Source organism: Anser anser (genome assembly GCF_964211835.1).
Source record: "Anser anser genome assembly, chromosome: 2".
NCBI classification, from domain to species: Eukaryota; Metazoa; Chordata; class Aves; order Anseriformes; family Anatidae; genus Anser; species Anser anser.
Genome location: NC_139721.1, coordinates 55,860,672 through 55,881,499, shown reverse-complemented (window position 1 = coordinate 55,881,499; position 20,828 = coordinate 55,860,672). Strand labels below are relative to the sequence as shown.

Sequence of the window (20,828 nt, the reverse complement as noted above, 5' to 3'; positions counted from 1 at the left end):
AAGATTGGAGTTTTCATTTCTATAAAATTCCATCTGATAATAAAGATAGAATAATACTGTTTCAACAGCATAGTAAAATAACTTGTCACTCTTTCAGGAAAAAATGTGTTGAAATGAGTAGTCTATGGAAAATGAATTTGTGGCTTTGAAAGGACAAAGAAGGTTTAATTGCTTAGATCCACAGATGTGTTTTGCAGATAGAGAACGGTAACACCACTGCTTTGTACTGAAATTTGTGAACAACAAGCACAGTTTTCAGGACTCACCTGATCCGGTCAACTGACCGTCTTACCATGCCTTTCCCTTCTCTCCATTCATTCCAAGCGTTAATACAGGCCCTAAAACTTAGCTCCCTTACACAGACATTTCGGTTATAATTTTGAGGGCGACTGTCTCTGTTTCAGGTCTTCCTGTGTGCTTGTTACCCCCATATTTAATCAGTATTTGTCTTAGCCAATAAATCTCTTATTGACACAACCATGTCTTCGGAAAAGGCTTTTTCTGTGGCAGTAAGATGAATCTGCACTGTGGATTTCCGTAAGTTGTTAATGCCTGTTTTTTCACATCAGCCTCTGAGCTTGTTCAAGTTAGTCCAGCAATCTTGAATTCATTCCACGGGCAAGAATCTAACACGAGTTTTTTTGAAGAGTCAACTTACAACTCATCTTTCTAATCATAGACATTTAAAAGCAACTAATTTTTGTTTCTGAAGTATTCAGTGTCCTTATTGGCTGGCTGATTTGTGTGAGAAGCGCACTGGTTTGTTTTGGGGGCAACTTTTTTTTGTTCCTGTTACATTCTGTTACCTGCAGGTTTTCTTCTGTGTAAAATTTTCCTTATGCAAGAAAGTCTTCAGACTAGTCATCGCTGGGACAATTACCCATTAGGAAAAAGATGTAGTAGGCCAGTTACTACTGTCTACTACTCATCTTTTATTTTTCCTTCCATCTCATTTCAGACTACTTTTCAAAAAAAAAAATTATTTTTTTTTTTGTTATGAGGCAGTATATCTACTGGGTAATGGACATAAAATGCATCAACTAGTAGATTGCAACTTTGGAGTAAATAACCCTAGATTTTTTATTTATTTTTTTGGAGGGACTGTAAATTTCTCCAATTTTCACTTCTTAGAATCACAGAATGCTTTGGGTTGGAAGGGATCTTAAAGACCATCTGGCTCCAGCCCCCCTGCCACAGGCAGGGACACCTCCCACCAGACCAGGTTGCCCAGGGCCCCATCCAGCCTGGCCTTGAGCACCTCCAGGGATGGGGCATCCACAGCTTCTCTGGGCAGCCTGTGCCAGGGCCTCACCACCCTCTGAGTGAAGAATTTCTTCCTTATATCTGATCCAAATCTTTTAATTTAAAGCCATTCCCCCTTGTCCAATCACTGCACTCCCTGACAAACAGTCCCTCCCCAGCTTTCCTGCAGGCTCCCTTTAGGCACTGGAAGGCCACTCTAAGGTCTCCCCGGAGCCGTCTCTTCTCCAGGCTGAACAACCCCGATTCCCTCAGCCTCTTTTTGTAGGGGAGGTGCTCCAGCCCCTTCATCATCCTCATGGCCCTCCTCTAGACTCATTCTAATAGGTCCGTGTCCTTCTTGTGCTGGGGGCCCTAGAGCTGAATGCAGTTTTTGGACACAAGTGCCAATTGTGTTTTGGAGCCATGAAAGGTAACAGCACAGCGTAAGCATACAGAGGAGAGTAAGATGGAATAAAAGTGCTGAGCAGTGCAGGACCTGAGAAGATTATTCCTCATCTTGGAGCTATTGTAGACAGTATAAACCCCAAAGTTAGTGGCCCATATCTTCTTCATATTTGAGAAATACAAAGAGGGACCATTGAAGAATACAGCGGAGGCAGTTTGCTAGAGGTCCAGCTCAAGAAACAAAGGGCCTGGAAAAAAGATGAAGAAATGGTGAATGGTAGAGTTACAACATGGCAGATGCAGTATAGAGAACTCGGTTGGAGCTTCCTGCTTAACTCCTTACCGAGAGCTTTCAGGACAGGATGGGCAGAAGTTCTTCTTCACTCCTTAAAACAAAGGACCCCAGATAAAGAGTGTGTGATTACAGAATTAGGAGGGTGTGGAACACTAGGAGTACACAAACTGTAGTGAAGGCTGTGGTGTGGAGCTTCCCATGGGTAGTCATGTCATGTACTGGTCCTCTACTTACTGCAAAAGGAGCTTTTCAAATGTAATGTCTGTGGTTTGAATGGTTTCTTGAACCTAGCCAGAAGTTTCTGAGATAGTAAAGCTGGACGTTGGTGGAAGGGAAATACATTAATTAAAAAGTGGTGCTGTACTTGTGCCTTTTTGCTATTGGTACCATATAGCAGTTGTAAAAGATGAAAAAAAAAATCCAAACAAAAGCTGTTATACTAAAATACAAACAATGAAAAGGGAAGATATTTGAGCTCCTCTTAGGATTTTGGTAATGTTTGGTGATCACATCTAAGAACGACACACTAGAATGTTTAGATTTCAGCAAGTCTTAGGAAACTGCAAAATCTTTCCCTTGCCTTATGTCTAGGACTCTTCTTAAGAACTCTTTTTCATTGTATTTTTTTTTTCTCTCCATAGTAAAAGGCATGTCAGTACTATTCTGATTTTTCAGTGTAGTTTTGCTATACCAGTCCCACTGTTCCTTGGCTTCCCCATCTCTTTGGAAAAAGTTTCCTTGGGCCTTTTGAGTATTGTAGGAATTGGTTTGGGTGGCCATTTATCTGATGAGAGCTGCCTTGCCTCTAAAGACGTGACGTGAACCTCTCTGAAAACGTTGTCTAGCAATTCTTTTTTTTCTTCTTGATCTGATAGCTCCCATAATCTACCTCTTCGTTCAAGATGTCTTCCCACAGAATAGTCACTGAATGCCCTCAGTGTTAGGGGAATGTTTGAAATATATTCTCCTTGTTTGCAGAAACGGTGGAAGGAGCTCTCTAAGGAGGACCAAGCACCAAGTTCTGAGCAGTCTCCTCCACACCCAGCCAAAATAACCACAGAGAAGTACAACGGGAACAGCATAGGCCTGGAGAGCAAGGATCAAACGGAGAAAAATACTGACCTGCCCTCTAAAGTTCAAGATATCACAGATGGAAACATTGAAAGGTAGGTGAAATGAAGAAATAGTTCAGGAGGCAGAGACAACTCTTGAGAGGCTGAATTATTGTCTGCTTTTCTGATCATAAGAAAACTTCATTATCTTCCATTCCTAGAGGGAAAGGACAGGTGGTATTTGACAGTCTTATTTATTTTTTTAATAAAACTTAATATATTTCTTATGATAAAGCTTTATTGTGTAAAGGTCAAGAGAAGGAAAAACAAATGTCTCCAACTGAAGCAGCTAAATCTCATGCTTGAAAGCATTTTCACACAGACTGTCTGAATTCCATTGCACATGTGAATTAGGTCTAAAAATGCCCAACATAATTTGATACTAACGTTTAAATACTATACCAGCTTACCTTCGGAAAAATATATGATACTTCAGAAGCACGAAGGTTTTGTTACACACCATTTCTGATGTAGTGGTTGAAATGGTGTTGTGGAAGCCATACGTCACCCTCCATTCATGTTATATTCCTGCCATCGATAGATTTCTGTGGTCTGGCTCTGGCAGCTGACTTGGTCTCTCTGTCAAGTTAGCCCGTGTCACGCGCACCAACGCCTCAACTCCTGGGCTCGCTTTAGCCAAGGTCCCTGTGCACAGCTGCGCTAGGAACTGCCGTCTGGATTGCTTTGGGCACCGTGTCACTGGGGTCTGCCCGCGTTACCGCGGGCTGTTGGTACACGGCCAGAGACCGGGACTGGACTGTGCAGAGCTGTACAAGCACAGGAAGGAACAGTGCCTGTTCCAGACGGGCTGCAGACGTTCGGTGCAGAAAGAGTGAAGTTCAGAAATAACAGATGGCTTGTGGACTTCTGCGTCTCTATCAGTGTTTTGAGAGAGAAAGTTGTTTTGTACGTGTCTGAAGGCCGCTCACAAGCACAGAGAGGGGTTATGGGTGTGTGTGGTGTGTGAAGGGACGATCAGAGGCTTTTCCTTGTGGCAGATCCATGCTTTTTTAGAGATGGTGAGGATGCTTCTGGAGACAGGAATCACAAGAAGGCCCTGATAGTGTAACGGCACGCAACTGGTTTCTGTTTAGCTCACTTGGGATTTGGTTGACAAGCTAAGACGAGCACCATGAAATCTGCATGTAGACGTGAGTAGGTTAGGGTCAGTATATCACTGAGCTTACTGTGAGCTCTGTAGTGGAGGCACACACTTAAATGCTTACATTTAATACCCTACATTGCACATGCCTGCAGCCTGCGTGCAAGAAATCTCAGCCAGCAAGTGGGGCACTGATGGGGGTGAAAGCCTAAGCTCGATTAAGCTCACTCCATTCCCTGTTGAACACTTAAGTCAAATGCCACTTACATCTTTACATATGTCATTAGCTAGTTTTACAAGTCTTCACTAAACTGAAACTGTCTATATTCTGTTTGTTAAAATGGAATAAAGATTGCGTTGGGAAGAAGTTTGTTTTAGCATTTGAATAAGCGTTTTTCCCATTGCACAATTTAAAATTTGTTTTTCTTTTTTCTTTAAGTACTGTCCGGAAACGGCTGCGAGAGGATAGAAAAGCTAACACAGCACAGAAGCTGCAGCAGATGAAGCAGAAGCTAAATGAGACTGAAAGAAAAAGAAAAAGGTGGTTATATTGGAAACCTATTCTCGCTAAGATTGGGTTTGGTACACTGATTTTAGTTGGCGCTTATTCTTGCTGGAAAATGTATTTTCAAGAACATTCCTTGTAAGTAACAAGTAAGCCTGTCTGCTCCAGCAGCTAATTTTGCTGCGAGTGAATGTCCAGGGGTGTGACTTTAAGCAGTAGACTCCTTGCACCTGGAATGGGTACAGACCATTACATACTATAGAGAAGTGATGTAAACTTGATCATATGTCGACATCTCAGGACTTTCCATTGCAGGTACTTACGAAAATGAACTGCTACCCTCCCAACAAAGTTAATATTTTTTGTTTATATAAGCAGGTACAAACCTGCTGCAACTGTTTATACACTTTTAAAAATGGTGGTCTACCGGATCTTGAGCAAACCCTGAACCACAGAGGTTTAGCTACTGAAGGCTGTCTGAATTTCAATTTACATGCCTGACATAAGCAATAAACAGTGTTGTATCATTCACGTTATTAATACAAAGAAGTTATCCTTAAATGTGTGTCATGTGTAATGTACCAGTGAGCATAAACATTTTATATTCTTATGACCTAGGATAAATATATTTTATAATTGCATATTTAATCTTTTTGTAGTTCACTGTACTTCTAAAGGCTCAGTTTGTACAAATTTCTGACCAAAAAGAATTTGATTTTTGAAACTAAATGTAATTTGTGCATGAAAAATAATAGTGCAAGCATTCCCCTTATTTTGACTTTCAGATTTATATGAGCAGCTAGGGGTCTGATGAAGCACTTACCAATTTCTACTCTGTTAATTTGCATTCCTTATTTATTTTTTGTAGTTTTCATTATTTAAGTGAGGCTTGGAAATTTGAATTTTTTAAGGCTTTTGGGAACTTAGCCCCCACTGAAAAGCATACTGTTAAATTGACAAATGTATTCAGACTTCAGCTACTGTTTGAAGGCCAACGTTGTTAAAGTTCTGACATTCCATTAAATGTGAAGCATAATGTTTTGTGTGTCTATAGATTTTAATTGCTATAAAGAACAAAATTCGTTTATCAGTAATACGTGTAGAAAGCACAGCAAAGGAAACTAGTTTGTCTTCCAAGTGTGGTTCCGATAGGAAACAAATGGTGGTAGTATTCTCCTGTAGGCAGTATTTTCAGTTGTGCTGGCCGCTTCCAGAGGCTCACAAATTCTAGAATTGCTTCTCAGGTTGCCTACCTCATTATTTAAGAGGCATGATGGTAAAAACGCTCAAGGACTAATATTTTGGGACTACCTATCGTACAGTCTCTTTAATATTATTGAGTACACCCTTGCCGTTACTTGGGCAATAACACTTCCTAAATAGTAACCAAACATAAATCGTTTGCTGTACTTCAGGTTGTCCTCAAACACAGAGGTCATGTGTGGCATATGTAGCTTGTTGTCATCCAAGCTGAAACTTAATCATTAGTAGTATTGGACTGCACTTGGAAACCTGGATTTTATTTATTCAAGCATTGACTTGTTGAATGACTTCAGAGAAGTTTTCTTTTTCTGTTTTCCTAGTTTGATTGTTTCCTGTTGGGTGAGGTTTTTTGGATTGGTTGGGTTTTTGTTTTGTTTTCTTTGGTGGGTAGGATTTTTTTTGTGCTTTTTTTTTTTTTGGTCCTTTCATAAAGCACTTTTTGGATTTGTTGCTGAAAAATACTGAGAGATAGATAATTACTTTGCTCCTCCTCCAAAGGATTTAATTTGAAAGGTTTCCAGTATGTTCAAGCTTAGTTGTAACATGCCAGGCATGGGGCCCAAACGGTCTGACGCTAGCTACGCAGAGCTGAGTTGCACATACTCTTTGAAATCCTCATTTCACAACAGTTAATACTATTTTGGACTGCACTGTTTATATAGTAAACAAATGCTTATGTGTCCAGATAAGGAAAAGTGTAGTTTCTTGGAACATACAGGGATGTATTTGGGAAATCGTGTGTCAGTAAAACAAAGATAATTTGTATTGTGGCATTACTGGCTGTGTAATTTGCTATTACACGCTATAATAGCAAAATGACATGCTGATGGCTGTGACACAGTGTTGGCGGCCAGCTTACATATTTTAAGGCACCCGTAATTTTGAAAACCACAGTAACTTAGCCAACAACAGGTTTGCTGCAAGATTCTTTTGTTTTATTATTTTTACTTTTTAAATTGGAAAGACTTTTTTTTTTAAAGTATTAGCTGTAACTGACAGTATAAATTTATGTGCCTTATAAAAGATGTTTCGGTTATGGAAAAAACACGTGGAATGTAACTAAATGCTTTTATAACAAAGGAATATTCCAGATTTTATTATAAATGCTTAAAAGCAGCTATGGAAAAAGTGCAGGCAGAAACTTTGGTGAAAACATTGTCATTTATCAACTTTCTGTTTGCATGAGAAGAATTTTCCTGGGCCACCAACATCATACAGATACTGAGCTCTACTTGTCAAGTTGTCCCTTGAAATTTTCCCCGTTTTTCTTCTAAAATTTGGCTTTTTTGTTCTTTGGATCCTGAGGAGGCATTCTTGTTTTCTGGGCGGGGGCATGTGAGGCAGGCCTGAGGGAGCCTTCTTAGATCATCTGGCCTTCACCTTCTGGACGCAATAAAGTAGAGCTAGGATATTCAACAGCTGATAGGTAAAAATTCAATTTTGTTACATCGTCGTAAGGATCTTCAAGGTCTAATTGATCTTAAATTAAGAACAACAAACCAATACAAGTCTAGGACAAAACTATTCTGACCACTGAATTGTGCCATGGGAGTAGGAGGGCAATGAAGCATTAGATCTCGTAGAGCATTCCAGGCGATAAGTTGGGTAAAACTCTTCTTTCTGCTCCCTCAGTATCTGACTTGGGACAAAATCCTTAAAAAACTGAATTCACTGGAGGCTCGCTTTCCTTACTGCAAACTGAGCCCTTGCGATATTTCGTTATTCTGTAGGATTTAACTTTACAGCAGTTGTGTACAACTCGGATGTTAAATAAGAACAAATGTGGGCCAAAATGGAAGACCTGTCAATCCCAGTGACTTTTATTTTAGGAAATGCTTAAAGAAAGAGTGAAAATGAAGGAAACGTCTTCTGACAACCTCCTTCTCCCCTCCAGTTTCTGGCAAGCTGTTGGCTGTTTCCGTGTCACTTCTGAAATGCTGTTGTACTTTGATTCAAAGTGTTACTGTGTTGGGTTTTTTCCCCATTTTGGAAATACAGCAGTCAAAATACTTGATGCATAGTGAACTTCTTAAAATTTAAAGAAAGTGTTCGACTCTCAGCTGAACACTTCTATACAAATTACGCATGTTTTAATAAATATCAATAAAAATGTCTGGACCTCAGTTGCAAGTAGTTTGCAGGTTTGGAATTAGTCGTCCAAGTTTTCTGTTTGATTATATCCTTAATGCAGGGACGGTCCACTTAATGTGATGGTACGTTTTTGTTTTTCTTGAAATGTGTTAAGTAAGAGACTTGAATTCATTGTGAAACAGAATTTTGAAAAAAAAAAAAAACACATTTATTTTATGTAACTAAGATACTGCAAGTGAAACCTAGCCAATCTTGTTAAATCTTGAGTGAAACGGTTTACTTGCATCAATTTATATTCCACTGAATAGGGAAAAAGTGCAAACGTGTATGCATGTATGTGTGTTTGGGTTGTGCAGGCAATTAGAAGGCCTGGCTAGCTTTAAGCTTAATGAATGTTAACCAAATTATTTAGTTTGCTCTTTGGCATTATTACTTAAGCCTGACACACTTGATGACCGCACAAGAAACTAAGTTAATGAATTGATGACAAAAGAGGGAGTCTTCTGCATGGCCAAGAGGCTTAAGTGACAGGATGGAAGTTGCGAAGTTGACGTAACTCACGGTAGTCTTCCTGGGTTTTTTAACCCTGCGGCCCCCCAAAGATTTAGGTCAGTCTTTCATTTTCATGTATGAAAAATAAATGCGTTCAAAATTGCACCTCTGTCTGAGTCTTTATTTAAATTGGATAAATACTTGGGAGAACATTCTACTGTGTTGTAAATTAACAAAGAAACCTGCCATATAAATCAATGCAGTGTTTGCAGAGCTTAGGAGCATTTTACCTGTCGCACCCAGGGTGTTTTAGTGCTGTAAATACCACGATTTTTGTGTGTTCCTCGGCGCATAGCCCTACCTTTGTTAAGAACCAAATGTCTAATGTCGGAACGTCTTCCTCAGTACGGGCAAACTTTGCCTAGAAACTGATTTCCATGCCTCTGTGCCGGGAGCGGCCTACAAAGCTGTGACAGGTGATGATAGTCTGAGATGCGGCCCTTCCGTAGTCCCACTAAGGTCAAAGAAGACTCCTCAGTGTTTGTGGTCGAACGCACGAGTAAGTGGCTTGCTGGACTGACCTATACTGGAAGCTCTCCAGCAAGTGCGTGCCGTACGCTGCAATGTGGAAATCCCTTCTGGAAAGGCGACGGCTTTCCAAGAGTGCTTGCCACAGACAAAGAGTAATCAGTTGAGTGCATGAGAAGCTGTTTGGTGTTTTATAGTGAGCTGCCAACCCGTTGTCTGTTCTTATTTCTTTTTCCTCGTACTGTGTACTGAATCCGTGACTTTCTTTTGCGTTGTATGTCGTAGGCCGAGACTGACTGACACCTAAGCCTTCACGACTTGTGAATATTCTGCAGCTATAAACTGCAAATTATTGACATGCAAAGCGAGACATGAGCCCCTCTTCGGGAACAAAAGTGAGGTCTATTAAGTACCAAGAAGACCTCAGTTATCTGTTTACAGCGTAAACTACAGCGAGGGGATGAAGAACACCACCAGCATGCTACTTTGCAAAACAAAATAATTTGCTGTCTTGTGTTTTTATAATGCCTGTATTAATGTAGAAAGATGTAAAAGAAATAAATTAGGAAATATTTTGTTTTGTACTGCCATTCTTATTGTATTTTTATACGTTTTTGGCAGCATTAAATATTTTTTTAAATCGACAACATGCTGTTGTGTGCGCATTATGTTAGGAAGAAACTGTTCTGCTTGCTCAAAACAGGCTTTTAAATGTTTCACCTTAAGGTTTTCTGATACCCTGTCTTAACTGGAAAATTGTGAAATATTCTGATTATATTCTGATTAGAATGGGCTTTATGCAAATATTTTTAATTATTCCAATGCTAACTGTTGTAGTTTCAGCTGGGAGGAGCACTTGCACATTTCTTTTGTAATACACCACTAAGAATATTGTTTTATTAATCTGACCAGTTGATTTGGTAATCCTTATGTTTGCTATAAAATATACACAAAATGTTCAGAATAACTCTGGGAGGGAAAGCGTTTTGTTGTTCGTCCTTTAGTGGAAGGGAAGCTGGGAAGCCTGGAGCCTCGCTACCCCCGGCATACCCAATTAACGGTGCTGAGGGCAAGGTGCAAAGCACACAGTCAGTGGAGTCTTGAATTAAATGGGTTTTGGACTGTGCCATCGGTGTGTTGTATGTGTAATGTTTTGCTTCACATCCCCAGTCTGTCAGGGCTCTCCCTCACGTTCTGAACAGCACCACTGGGAGAGGGGTGAACAGATCGCTGGCTGGAGGAGTCAGTGTAACAGCCCCAACAGCCTTTTGAGCCCTGTACCTTCCGTAACAGGGTTAACCTAAGTTCAGTGCTCACTCAAGTCCTCGTAGTTCACTGAGAAGCTGCATGTTATTAGATATGAATGTCTGAACTAGTGTGTGGCAAGGCTTTATATGTAATTTGTACTTGCATATTTTTGTAACAGGATTTTTGGACAAACCATAAAGTCACAGAAAATAGGGAGGAGAAAAACACGTGGAACGCGTGGGCAGTGGGGACAGTATTTCTGCTACAGGTGTAACCTGAAATCTTAACAAAACTTGGTTTTAAGGCTGATACGTGAAAGCAAGTGTGTTCAGAGTTGTGTTTATCTTCAATGTGAAGCTGAAAGGGGGGTGGGTACTTTATGCTGTTATTTAAGCTAAAAGCCTTGGCACCATCGTGAAATGGTCTGAATCAAGTCTCTTTTGTCTGAATACCTTAATTAAGTGATTAGCATAGTTCAGAGTCGGTGTTGGAGGAGAAAACACTATCCCAGTTTGATTAAGCTTTCATTTTCAAGTTGCTGTGGCTGTCAGACCAGGAGTACCTATAATGAAAGGTCAAGGTCTGGTCAAAACCACTGCAGTAAACCCCAGCGCTGCTGAATACAGACATGGGGCCTGTCCTTATCACTTGACACATCTTTGGATACAGCTTTCAGCAATTCAGGGCTTTTAATTTAAGCGTAAGATTTATGTTTTCATTATTTTTGCTATCTTTGGATTGCAAGTGAGCATAATGTGTACGACTAGTGGGAACATGGGTGTGCGCTTCATTATAACCCGCTGCTCTCTCAGATAGCTATCAACGGCGCAACTCATTTGTCTTACTGCGTGGCGCGCTGACCGCTGAATGTACCTTGGCCCTTCTCCACGGTGGACTCTGTTCTCAAAACGTTCTTGAAGTTTCTCAGATGGCTTCCCTCAGCTGAGCTGCCTGCGTTTGGTTTTAGGCTTAGCCTCGGGAGCATGCACGGGGGGCAAAGAGCGAGTGGTCCTGAAAGCGGGGCCGAGTCCGGTGGCTTTTGTTGAGGGCTGGCTCAGGGGGTTCCTGCAGGCGCCTCCCGTCTGCTGGCTCTGTGTGGGGCTGCGGTTCTTGCTTGCTGTGAAACCCGGGTGCAGAAAGAAGCGAGGAGGCTGCTGGCTGAGAGAGGAAGAAAAACGGGTTTCTAGGCGGAGTGCTAAATTGGGGTTAGACTGACAGACCTGTAGATTTTCAGCTGAAAAATTCTGATTTCCTAGCTGCCAATTGCCCCCATTTTTTTTTTTCTTCTTTTGCTTCCCAACCTGCAAAAGCAGCTTGGCGGCGTTACCCGCCGTTGCTTTTTCCCGGCCCTCCCACGCGGCCGTTCTGCACCCCGGGGCAGCCGCGCTCCGCTGCCGCCTGGCGGCCGCCAGGGCCCCCGGGCCCGGCCCCTGTTAAAAGCAAGGGGCAGGAGCCGCTCGGCAGGGAAGGGCGAAGCCCTGGGGAGCCCAGAGCACTACGCGCCCCCCTTCCTTCTCGAGGCTTTAGGTCCCTGTGCTCCCCCGTTACTGCTGCCCAAAGCTCTCTGTGCTCACCGTTCTACTCCGTGCCAAGCTGATGTCTTCCATCAGAAGATTAAAAAAAAATAATAGCTTAAGCTCTGTTGCGTTTCTTGCAGCTGAGGAATAGTTTCAGTGTATTTTTTGTGTCTGTAAAACACATTTCTGCCTCACCGCTAGTGCCATTAGTCAGTTCCTGGACTCCAAGGCCCTCCTGTAACTGCATCATTTTGCAAACACCTCCAGTCCCTGCTTTAGGAATCATCTTTGCCACAATCTGGTTTCTGTTGCATGGGTTTCAAATAGGTGCTGGGTAGCTGGAAGAGACACTACAGTTCTGACCCTGAATTTTATTTTTTTTTTTGAACAACGAGCACTACTCAAGGGAAGCTTAGCACTGGGTTGTGCCACAGGGTTTATTATTTCTAATACTATACTAAAAAATAGTTTGTGTTATGTCTGGAATGCTCAAGGCTTCATCCTTACTATTGGTAAGTAGCTCGTAACCCAAGAACTAGAACAGGTATTTCTGCAGTAGCGATAATTGTGTGCTGCTTCTGCCTAATTTGAAGACAGACCTGTAGACACCAGTTTTCACAACAGAGGATGGCTGACAAAGGTAAGTCAAGGCATCGTGCTGGTTAAAAACACCAAACTGAGGTAATAGTCTCATGCCTGTGAACTCCTAACTGGAGGATGGGGTAATTCAGCTGACAGTTGTTCTGAGGGGCTGTGCAAGGTGGAGGGAAAGACGTCTGCATTATGTAGGTAGTGCTGTCCTCAGACTTGGGGAAACGAGGCAGATGAAGCATCGCCTGCAGGCCAAGGAAGACGATCCTTCCCCTCAGCACTGGTGAGACCACACCTGCAGGGCTGGGTCCAGTGCCAGCCTCCCCCGTACAAGAGAGATGGGGATACAGTGGAGAGAGCCCAACACAGGGCCATGAAGGTGATGAAGTTTTTGGAGCACCTCTCTGAGAGCTGGGACTGTTCAGCCTGGAGAAGAGGAAACTCAGGGTGATCTCATCAATGTCTATAAATACCTGAAGGGAGGGTGCAATGAAGATGGAGCCAGGCTCATTTTAATGGTGCCCAGCACCAGGACAAGAGGCAGGGGGCACAGCTCTGAGCACCGGGCCGCACTTGTGTGCTGTGCGGGTGGCCGAGCACTGGCACAGGCTGCCCAGAGAGGCCGTGGGGTCTCCTCATGGAGACCTTCAGAAGCCGCCTGGACGTGGTGCTGGGCACCCTGCTCTGGGTGGCCCTGCTGGGGCAGGGGGCTGGGGCAGGGGCCCTCCAGAGGGACCTGACAGCCTCAGCTGTGCTGGGGTTCTGTGAAGTTTTGAGCATGGAGTTCATCAAAACTTTCAAGAAAATAGAAAATTTTAAAAGAGCTCTAGGTGATAAAAGTCATAAAAACTATGAGCCTTTTAACTGCTTGAAAATACTAGCTTTCATGCCTCTTGCTTCTGGTTAATAGCTGAAAAGAGATTCTAGTAGTGGAAATCTTCATGCGACTAGCATCAATATAAAGTTCAGTCAGTCCAACAAACAAGAACAAAATGTCATTTTGTATTTTCAATTACCTTTCTTTTAAACAATTTTATTGCAAGATTTAGAATAAAAGATTAAGAAACTGTAGAGGACTATGGTAGGGGGCAGGAAATTTACTCTGATTACTGATAGTTAACCACATGAAGGTGCATTTAGGTTGAAATACATTCAAATGTAATACTTAGCATTTTCTTAGAGATCTTGTCACTGTGTTATAAATAGGAACTTACCTGGTACCTTCACACATGATGTATTCTCTGAGTTATAGCACAAATAGATTTTAGAACAGGAATATAGAAGAATATATACTTTCGAAGCAATAGCAGTTGGCAGGACAGCGTCTTCTCTGAAACCAAGTGGATACATTTTCCAAAGATGTTTTTAACATAAGTACTGGTTTATTCAAAATGACAGCAATAAAAACTACTAAGCTATCTGAGTATCTAAGCCAGCTGAGAGACTATTTTCCTGAAAAATTGCGCCTTTATCTGTCATCTGTAAAAGAAAGAAAAAAAACTTCCATGCCTCAAAAAACTTCTGAATGCTTCTGCTGTGGTCCAGTGGTCAAACGCCCCCTTGCTGTTGCTTTCCCTCTCCTAGCTTTTTATCATGGCTTCTCCTTGCTGCAAGCAAAATTAGCAAGGCTTGGAATTTAATTTATCACAGCTGCTTTTTGATGAAAATTGTTCGGCAGCTAAATACCTTCTGAAATGCTGCATCCCAGCCCCATTACCATTCAGCATACCTAAGACTGCATCCCGATCAATACAACCAATTAATACAACGTTTTCCTATTTGATTAGCTTTCTGTGGACGCCCAAGCAACACTACTCGTTGCCCAAATAAAGTTTTAATCTTCAGTTTTTTTGTGTCATTTGAAAAACAGAGAAGGTAACTTGAGTATTCCAAGGGTTTTTTTTTAGTACCTTGTTTATTTTATATCTACACAATATATTCTGGGCCTTGAACAAAACTAATGCCTGCAACAAGCAGCTGCAGGGAACCCCTCTCAGGCTTGTTACTTGTATGTAGCAAGTTATTTGAACACCAAAGGTTATACACATGACCGCCCTACACTGCCACACGCATACTCTCCACCTTGTTTGGAGTCCTGAGCATCGTATAGAAAACCAGGTTACAGGTGGCAGAGATATTTAATAAGTTTACCGCTGTGTGGCTGAAGTTCACAGGTGTCAGAACTATGACACTTGAGAACAGGGCCTAAAGAAAGCAGTTAATTTGATCCCAAAGGAACTATGAACTATGTAGTTAAATGAGCCAACTAAACAAAACTTATGCAATCATCTTATTTAAAAAACAACAACCACCCAAAAAACAAGAAAAAAAAAAAAAAAGCTTGTGCCTGTTGATAATTCCTTTTTTTTCCCCCTACAATGGTTAGAAAAGCCTCTTTAGCGTCTCCAATGCATACATAAACATTTCAAAACAGCTGTACTCATCGTATAAGCGACATGCGAGCTGTGGTTGAAGAGCTGGCTCTTTGATAAGGACTGTTCCATATTTTGCAAGTTCAGCACCAGAATAATATTTAGGCCATTAGTTCTTTTCTAAAAATACAAAAATGTAATAAACAGTATTTGCAAGTATGAACCATCACCATGATGAGTTCTATTAAAAGGCAGGCTGCGAAAGGGTTTGGCCTTCTACTCAAGTTTTTTTTTGTAAAAAAGACAAGACTATGAGCCAAAATAACTAAAAGACCAAAACTGAACATGCAGCTTAACAATGCAACAAGTACCATTACAAACCTTAAACACGTGAACTGCTCATCACCAAACCAGCACTGCACACTAGGCTTATACAATACCCAGGCAGCAGCAGGCTGCCCGCTACGAAGGCAGCGTTTTACTTCCTTTATGTTTCAGGGCACTATAAACGCCCCCAAGTTAGCCTGAGATTGCTTGTCTACCTGGAAAGTTTTAATTTCAGCGTCTCAGCAGTGCTTGGAGGCAGGATGGAAATTATACTGTGGAAATAGGCCGGAAGAGAGAGAACAGGCTGCCATGCATCACTTAGAGTCTCCCCAACTGAAGCTACTACACCAGGATTGGGAAAAGAAGGCAGAAAGATCAATTCTGAGCTTTACTTATATCACCAGGTGGGTTTTAGAAACAAGATCCACAGTTAACATGGAAGAACAGGATCTTATCTTTCTAAAAAGATCTAAAAAAATGCTCATCCATCTCAACTTCTCAGCAATGTAAGGGCACCATGAGCTTTTCCAGTGCAATAACTTAACCAAATAGTTGTGTGGTTTTTTAAACGTTTTATTTAAAGAAAAAAACTAACCAAACTTATTCAATAAACTGTACAAAACATATTTCTTTGGTCAATTTCTGAAAGTTACCTTTATTTCCTTTGTTAGCCACATATATGAAAGGGGTTTTTCCTAAACCAAGAATTTATGTACCTAACAAATTAAGCTGCTGTTGCTTGGCAATTACTATGCAATCATCTTTTCAAGGGATGTTTGAGACTAGACTGTATATACGTAACTTACAGAAGAACTCAAAATGGATCAGAAGAGTGCAGGTGGAAGACCGTTGCCAAAAAGTAAGCGCCAAGAACTGGGTATTTTCCATTGTGAAGCAATGTCTGGTATTTCCTGTTCTGGAGAAATATCTGTGGAATGGCTTCCCTGCAACAACGACAGAATAACTCTGAAGTTTTAAACAATAAAGCAATTTAATGTAATTCTCTCTCTGGCATATATATTAAAATAACAGGCAGCCTTTCAAATGTCACTATCATTGTGGATTGCTTTAGAGAAGAGTAGTGGAAGATCAAACTAGAACAAACCTTTACATAATTCCCCCTCCCCCACCTGTTAAACAAGACAGTTTTATTTTGCTTTTTTTTTTGTTTTAGTGGGAAATTTTCTAGTAAGATTTTAACCAAAATATACCTTTAATTTGGCCTGCTCTTGATGACCAAAGGCAAAAGTTGACCCAACAGATACAGAAAACGAAAGTAACCAATTTAAAATATTAAAGCAAGAACCCTAGATGAAACAGCACTTACTTTGCTTTTAATTAGCTGGAGCCATTCATTAAGATAGTTAACAAGAGCAAATGCATCAGGGATATTGTCCCCTTCCGAGCAGAATTTCAGAAGAACTGCCATTTGGATTCCTTTTGAACAACTGCAACAAGAAGCAAGCAGGCATTTCTGTTTCTTTTATAAATTCAGAACAAATATATTTATTTATTAAGTGCAACAATCTGCATATGGTCTGTTTAAAAAAAACAAAACACAAAAATAAGAAAATATACTTTCATATATATACGCGAAATCCTTACATATGTATATGAAATATATTTCTCTCTCTTTTTTCCCTCCAGATTTGCTTGTTTGCATTTTCATTCTTCATGATTTCCTTCTAAATCTTGAACTTGTTCTTTGCTTTGTAAGGCAAGAATCCTAGGTCATGGAAGGGTTACTTGGGGATCCCTTCGTATCCTCAGTTTGCATTTTTGCCCTGTTGGGGCATTTATACAGATCATTTGCTACAATCCCTCCTTCTCCTTTTGTGTGTTTCAAACACCAGTTTTGCAGGCTTTATTCACAATATTCCCATTTTAAGAAAGCAAAACAGTAGAGCATAGGAAAACAAGTTCCAGGCAGAGCAGAAGAGAGCTGACAGATAAGAGTAGGAAGAAATTTATTGCTACTTACTATTATTAACATCTAGAAAGGAAAATTACAAGAGAGTGTCAGAAAAAGAACATTAGAATCTAGCTGAGGACAGCTACCTGAGAAAATGAAATTAACTCATGGATTCTTAAAATACCTCTTTTGATACAATGGACTTACACATTCGGCATTAATCTCACATGGCACAATTTCCATTATATCTGAGCCTGAAGGCTTCTCACTTCCTATAACATTTAGCTGAAATTCTACTACTATTTCAAAACAAATGGTAAGTTTCACTTTTCCCCCAAAAATCAATAGGGAGAAGAGAAGGATTCCATGAACTATGTGAACTTAAAATATTCATGTAGTTCAAATCAAAGCATGCGTGTACCAACTTAACAAGTCATTAAACCAAAAATAAAATGTGTCTGGATTTTTTTTTGCCCAAGTCTTTTAAATCAAAGCATTAGCCATATAGTAACATTCAATTATCACATGAACAAAGATTTTTTTTTAAGGGCAATATCAGAGAGAATAAAGAGATATTTGGGATGCATCTCTAAACCTACACACAGTAAAAATGTGTATGATATTGTTTAAAAGAACAGTCTCCAACTTGATGGGATGAATTTAAAGACAGCAAAACAGAGCTTAAAAATATTTCTCAGAGGGACAATGTTACACATCTACCTCTGCCTGCTACCAATGAACAAACCTTTCCAAGCCCTGTTTGCTATTTAAACGTTCAGGAAAAAAAAGTCATTCAAAACAGAAGTCAGAGCGGACTTAAGCATCTATTTTGCAAAAACACATGCTGAAGTTCACAATTTCCTTTGTTAGACCAGGAACACTACTTGTGGTAAAATAGCTATCAGGTATACAATAGTTGTCAGGTTAATAAGTTAGGTACATCCAAGAGACACTGCATTTTTTTATTTTTATTTTTTTAAGTGATACCAACTATTCAAAGGGCCACAAGAAAGACTTAATCAGTGTTGCGGTTGAAGATGGCAGGCGGCTGAGCACCACACAGCCTTCACTCATTGCCCCCCAACTCATAGCGGGATGTGGGAGAGGATCAGGGGGAAAAAAGCAAACCAAAAAACCTCACTGGTTGAGATAAAGACCATTTAATAGGACAGAAAAGGAAGGGAGAATAGTAATAATGACGATAAAATAATATACAAAGCAAGTGGATGCGCAATGCAATTACTCAGCACCTGCTGACTGATGCTCAGCCCCTCCCTAGCAGCAGCAGCCCCCTGGTGTTATTGCTGAGCATGACCCCACACGGTGCGGGACATCCCCTGGGCCAGCCGTCCTGGCTGTGTCCCCCCCAGCCCCTGGTGCACCCCCAGCCTCCTCGCTGGCAGGACAGCACGAGGAGCAGAAAGGTCCTTGGCTCTGTGCGAGCACTGCTCTGCAGCAACTGAAACATCCCTCTGTTATCACCGCCATTGTCATCAACAATCCAAACCACAGCACTGTACCAGCTATGAAGAGGAAAATTAACTCTATCCCAGCCAAAACCAGGACAGTTTAAAACCAAATGCAAATTCTACTGTGGATGTGCCACAGCAACTTAAATAATTTTCTGTCTTCACGGTTCAGTTTCCTTTAACATCACTGTGTTTTATTCATTTAGGCATGACGTTTTTTGTCTTCCCCCCACCTCTCAAATCCTAGGAGGTCTTATCTTTTGCAGTTATATATTGCTTCTATAACTGAAGTCAATACAAAGGTAAGCATCATATTAGTAACACTCCTGCTGTTGGATGCAGCTGTTTGGATGGGTGTCAAAAAAAAGGAAAAAAATAATTTTTCCACCTGACACTTACAAAACAAACACCTTTGGCATAGCTAACCCATTTACCACAATGAGTTTTACCGTATCAAAAATTTGACACTTGGACATGCTTTTGCTACAGTTTTGAATGCACACATCTTCTAACAAAATAAATAAATAAATAAATAAAAAAAAATCCACAACTAATCAGTTCTGTTTGCTGGCCCTGAAATCTGAACTCTGAGTGTTCAGAATTTCTTTACAACTGGTGACGGAACTATTTGTCACAAGGGTCTGACTGTTTTATTTAAAATGGCACAGGGTATCTCATTATTTACCACTCGTGGTTTGCATAAAATCAGATACAAAATTAACAATGATCTTAATTGTAAAGGATTTATTCTCTCCTTTAGCCTATTCATTCATATTTTTATCCTATTTTAAACTTTGTGATGCAGAATTCCCTATTTTCTATTCCCTAGAATAGAATTCCCTATTATGTCAATATTCAGGAATTGCAGATTTTCCTATTTTATAAATAAAAAATATATTCTCTAAATGTGCTCTTAGTTATGGGCTGGATCTGGAAGTTCTATTCCTACAAAACTCTTTTCTATGAAAATAAGGACTTTTTCCTACAACTTTCCACTTTAAAAGATAATTTTACTCACGCACTAAAATCAGGACCTCTGATACCTTTCTGTGTTTATCTTCAGGCAACTCACCTCTCAGTAAACAGCAATTTTGTGATGCCACCTCCAGGAATATGTAGAACTTTTTCCGCATCATTTATTCCAGGGTAAGCTGCTATTTTTTCCATTTCTTTCCACTTTAGCTCCTGCATATGGCCTCCAACTGCTTTCTCAAGAGCTGGTGTAAGCAGGTAGCGCAGCGGTGTTCTAGGAACAGATCAAGAATACATTCAGGGTGACAATAAAACACAGCACTGAAGTTATTACTTGTGACAGAAAGAAGCTACAAGCATCGAGGACCTCTAACCTGCAATGAAGAATTGCAATGACATTCCCTTCCCCAAGTCAAAGTCAAAAAGCAGCTTGTGGCTTCAAAACAATATACCCAACTTTCTGCCACAAATATTAGCAAGGTACTCGATATAGGGTAAGCACCAGATACATAAGCACGTGAGTAGGAGAACTGTTGCTGTTAAAATGATGTACACATAAAAGGTTTTTGTTCCTTCAGATGGGAACTGATTCTATTAAAGTTAGTTAAGGTAAGCTCAGACTTCACTGTGACACAGTATTTTCAAAAGCTCACACTACAAGTATCTGCAGGCTTCAATAAAGTTAAGTATTTTCTGAATGTGTTACCCTCGCTCTTCAGTGACTCGGGTGGCACAGAGTTATTCTGCGGTGTTAGAAAATCCTCAAAATTCAAAATAATCAACACATTCTAATTAAATGCTAAATACATAATTTGTGGTCTGTATGTTAGCAGCTAATCCTTGACATTGCTTGCAGCCACGAGAAATGAAGAAGTTAAAACTGATGCTCTCAGGCTGACTGACAGTGCAGGCCAAGTGCAATTCACTCACAGCTGCTACTAACAAAGTTGAGAGATGAGTACTGTACAACGTTCTGTTTTAATAATGTTAAGTATTTTATGACCTACCTACACAGCAAAGCAAAAGAACCCTACCAAAAGTACTACACAGAGGGAAACATGTCAGTTTGCCAAAGAGAACACAAATGTTGATTAGATCTTTCAAGGACACAAACATACCCAAGAAGTTGCTCATCATCGCGCTGGTACGCGTGGCTGCTGGACAAAAGAATGACTCTGGCACATTTGCTGCTTTCCACCCAAGAAAGCAGTGCTTGGCAGAACGGCCTGTATTTGTTCTGCATGCAAAGACAAAGAAAAAAAGAAAAATGCATTGTGTCCTCAAAAAAAAAAAAGCCCAAAGCTGACAATACTAGATGTTATATTTAATGCTCAGCAATGATCTCAATTTTTCTTCACATCCCTTTAGTTTTCACTTCCAGATTT

At 40.5% G+C, this 20,828-nt stretch overlaps 2 protein-coding genes across 10 annotated transcripts in view; one reads left to right on the top strand and one right to left on the bottom strand.

The window, feature by feature from the left end:
- Positions 1–9,677, top strand: part of PTPN2 (protein tyrosine phosphatase non-receptor type 2) — a 33,225-nt gene extending 23,548 nt beyond the window's left edge. Inside the window, exons 8-10 of one of the 2 annotated variants that reach the window (XM_083826677.1) lie at positions 2,921–3,108; positions 4,596–4,697; positions 9,321–9,677. In XM_083826677.1, the coding sequence (XP_083682803.1) occupies positions 2,921–3,108; positions 4,596–4,697; positions 9,321–9,342 (312 nt within the window). In that variant the 3' untranslated portion in view covers positions 9,343–9,677. Of the gene's footprint in view, positions 1–2,920; positions 3,109–4,595; positions 5,695–9,320 lie in introns of those variants that run through there. The other variant, XM_083826676.1, reaches the window with a different exon arrangement.
- Positions 8,668–20,828, bottom strand: part of PSMG2 (proteasome assembly chaperone 2) — a 15,623-nt gene continuing 3,462 nt past the window's right edge. For 4 of the 8 annotated variants that reach the window (XM_083826702.1, XM_083826703.1, XM_083826697.1 and 1 more), the window contains 4 exons: positions 20,562–20,680; positions 19,544–19,717; positions 16,418–16,538; positions 15,717–16,034 (listed from right to left, as the gene is read on the bottom strand). In XM_083826702.1, coding sequence (XP_083682828.1) covers positions 15,915–16,034; positions 16,418–16,538; positions 19,544–19,717; positions 20,562–20,680 — 534 coding nt within the window. In that variant the 3' untranslated portion in view covers positions 15,717–15,914. Of the gene's footprint in view, positions 11,442–13,605; positions 13,722–13,751; positions 14,944–15,716; positions 16,035–16,417; positions 16,539–19,543; positions 19,718–20,561; positions 20,681–20,828 lie in introns of those variants that run through there. The other 4 variants (XR_014580639.1, XM_083826698.1, XM_083826699.1 and 1 more) reach the window with 4 other exon arrangements.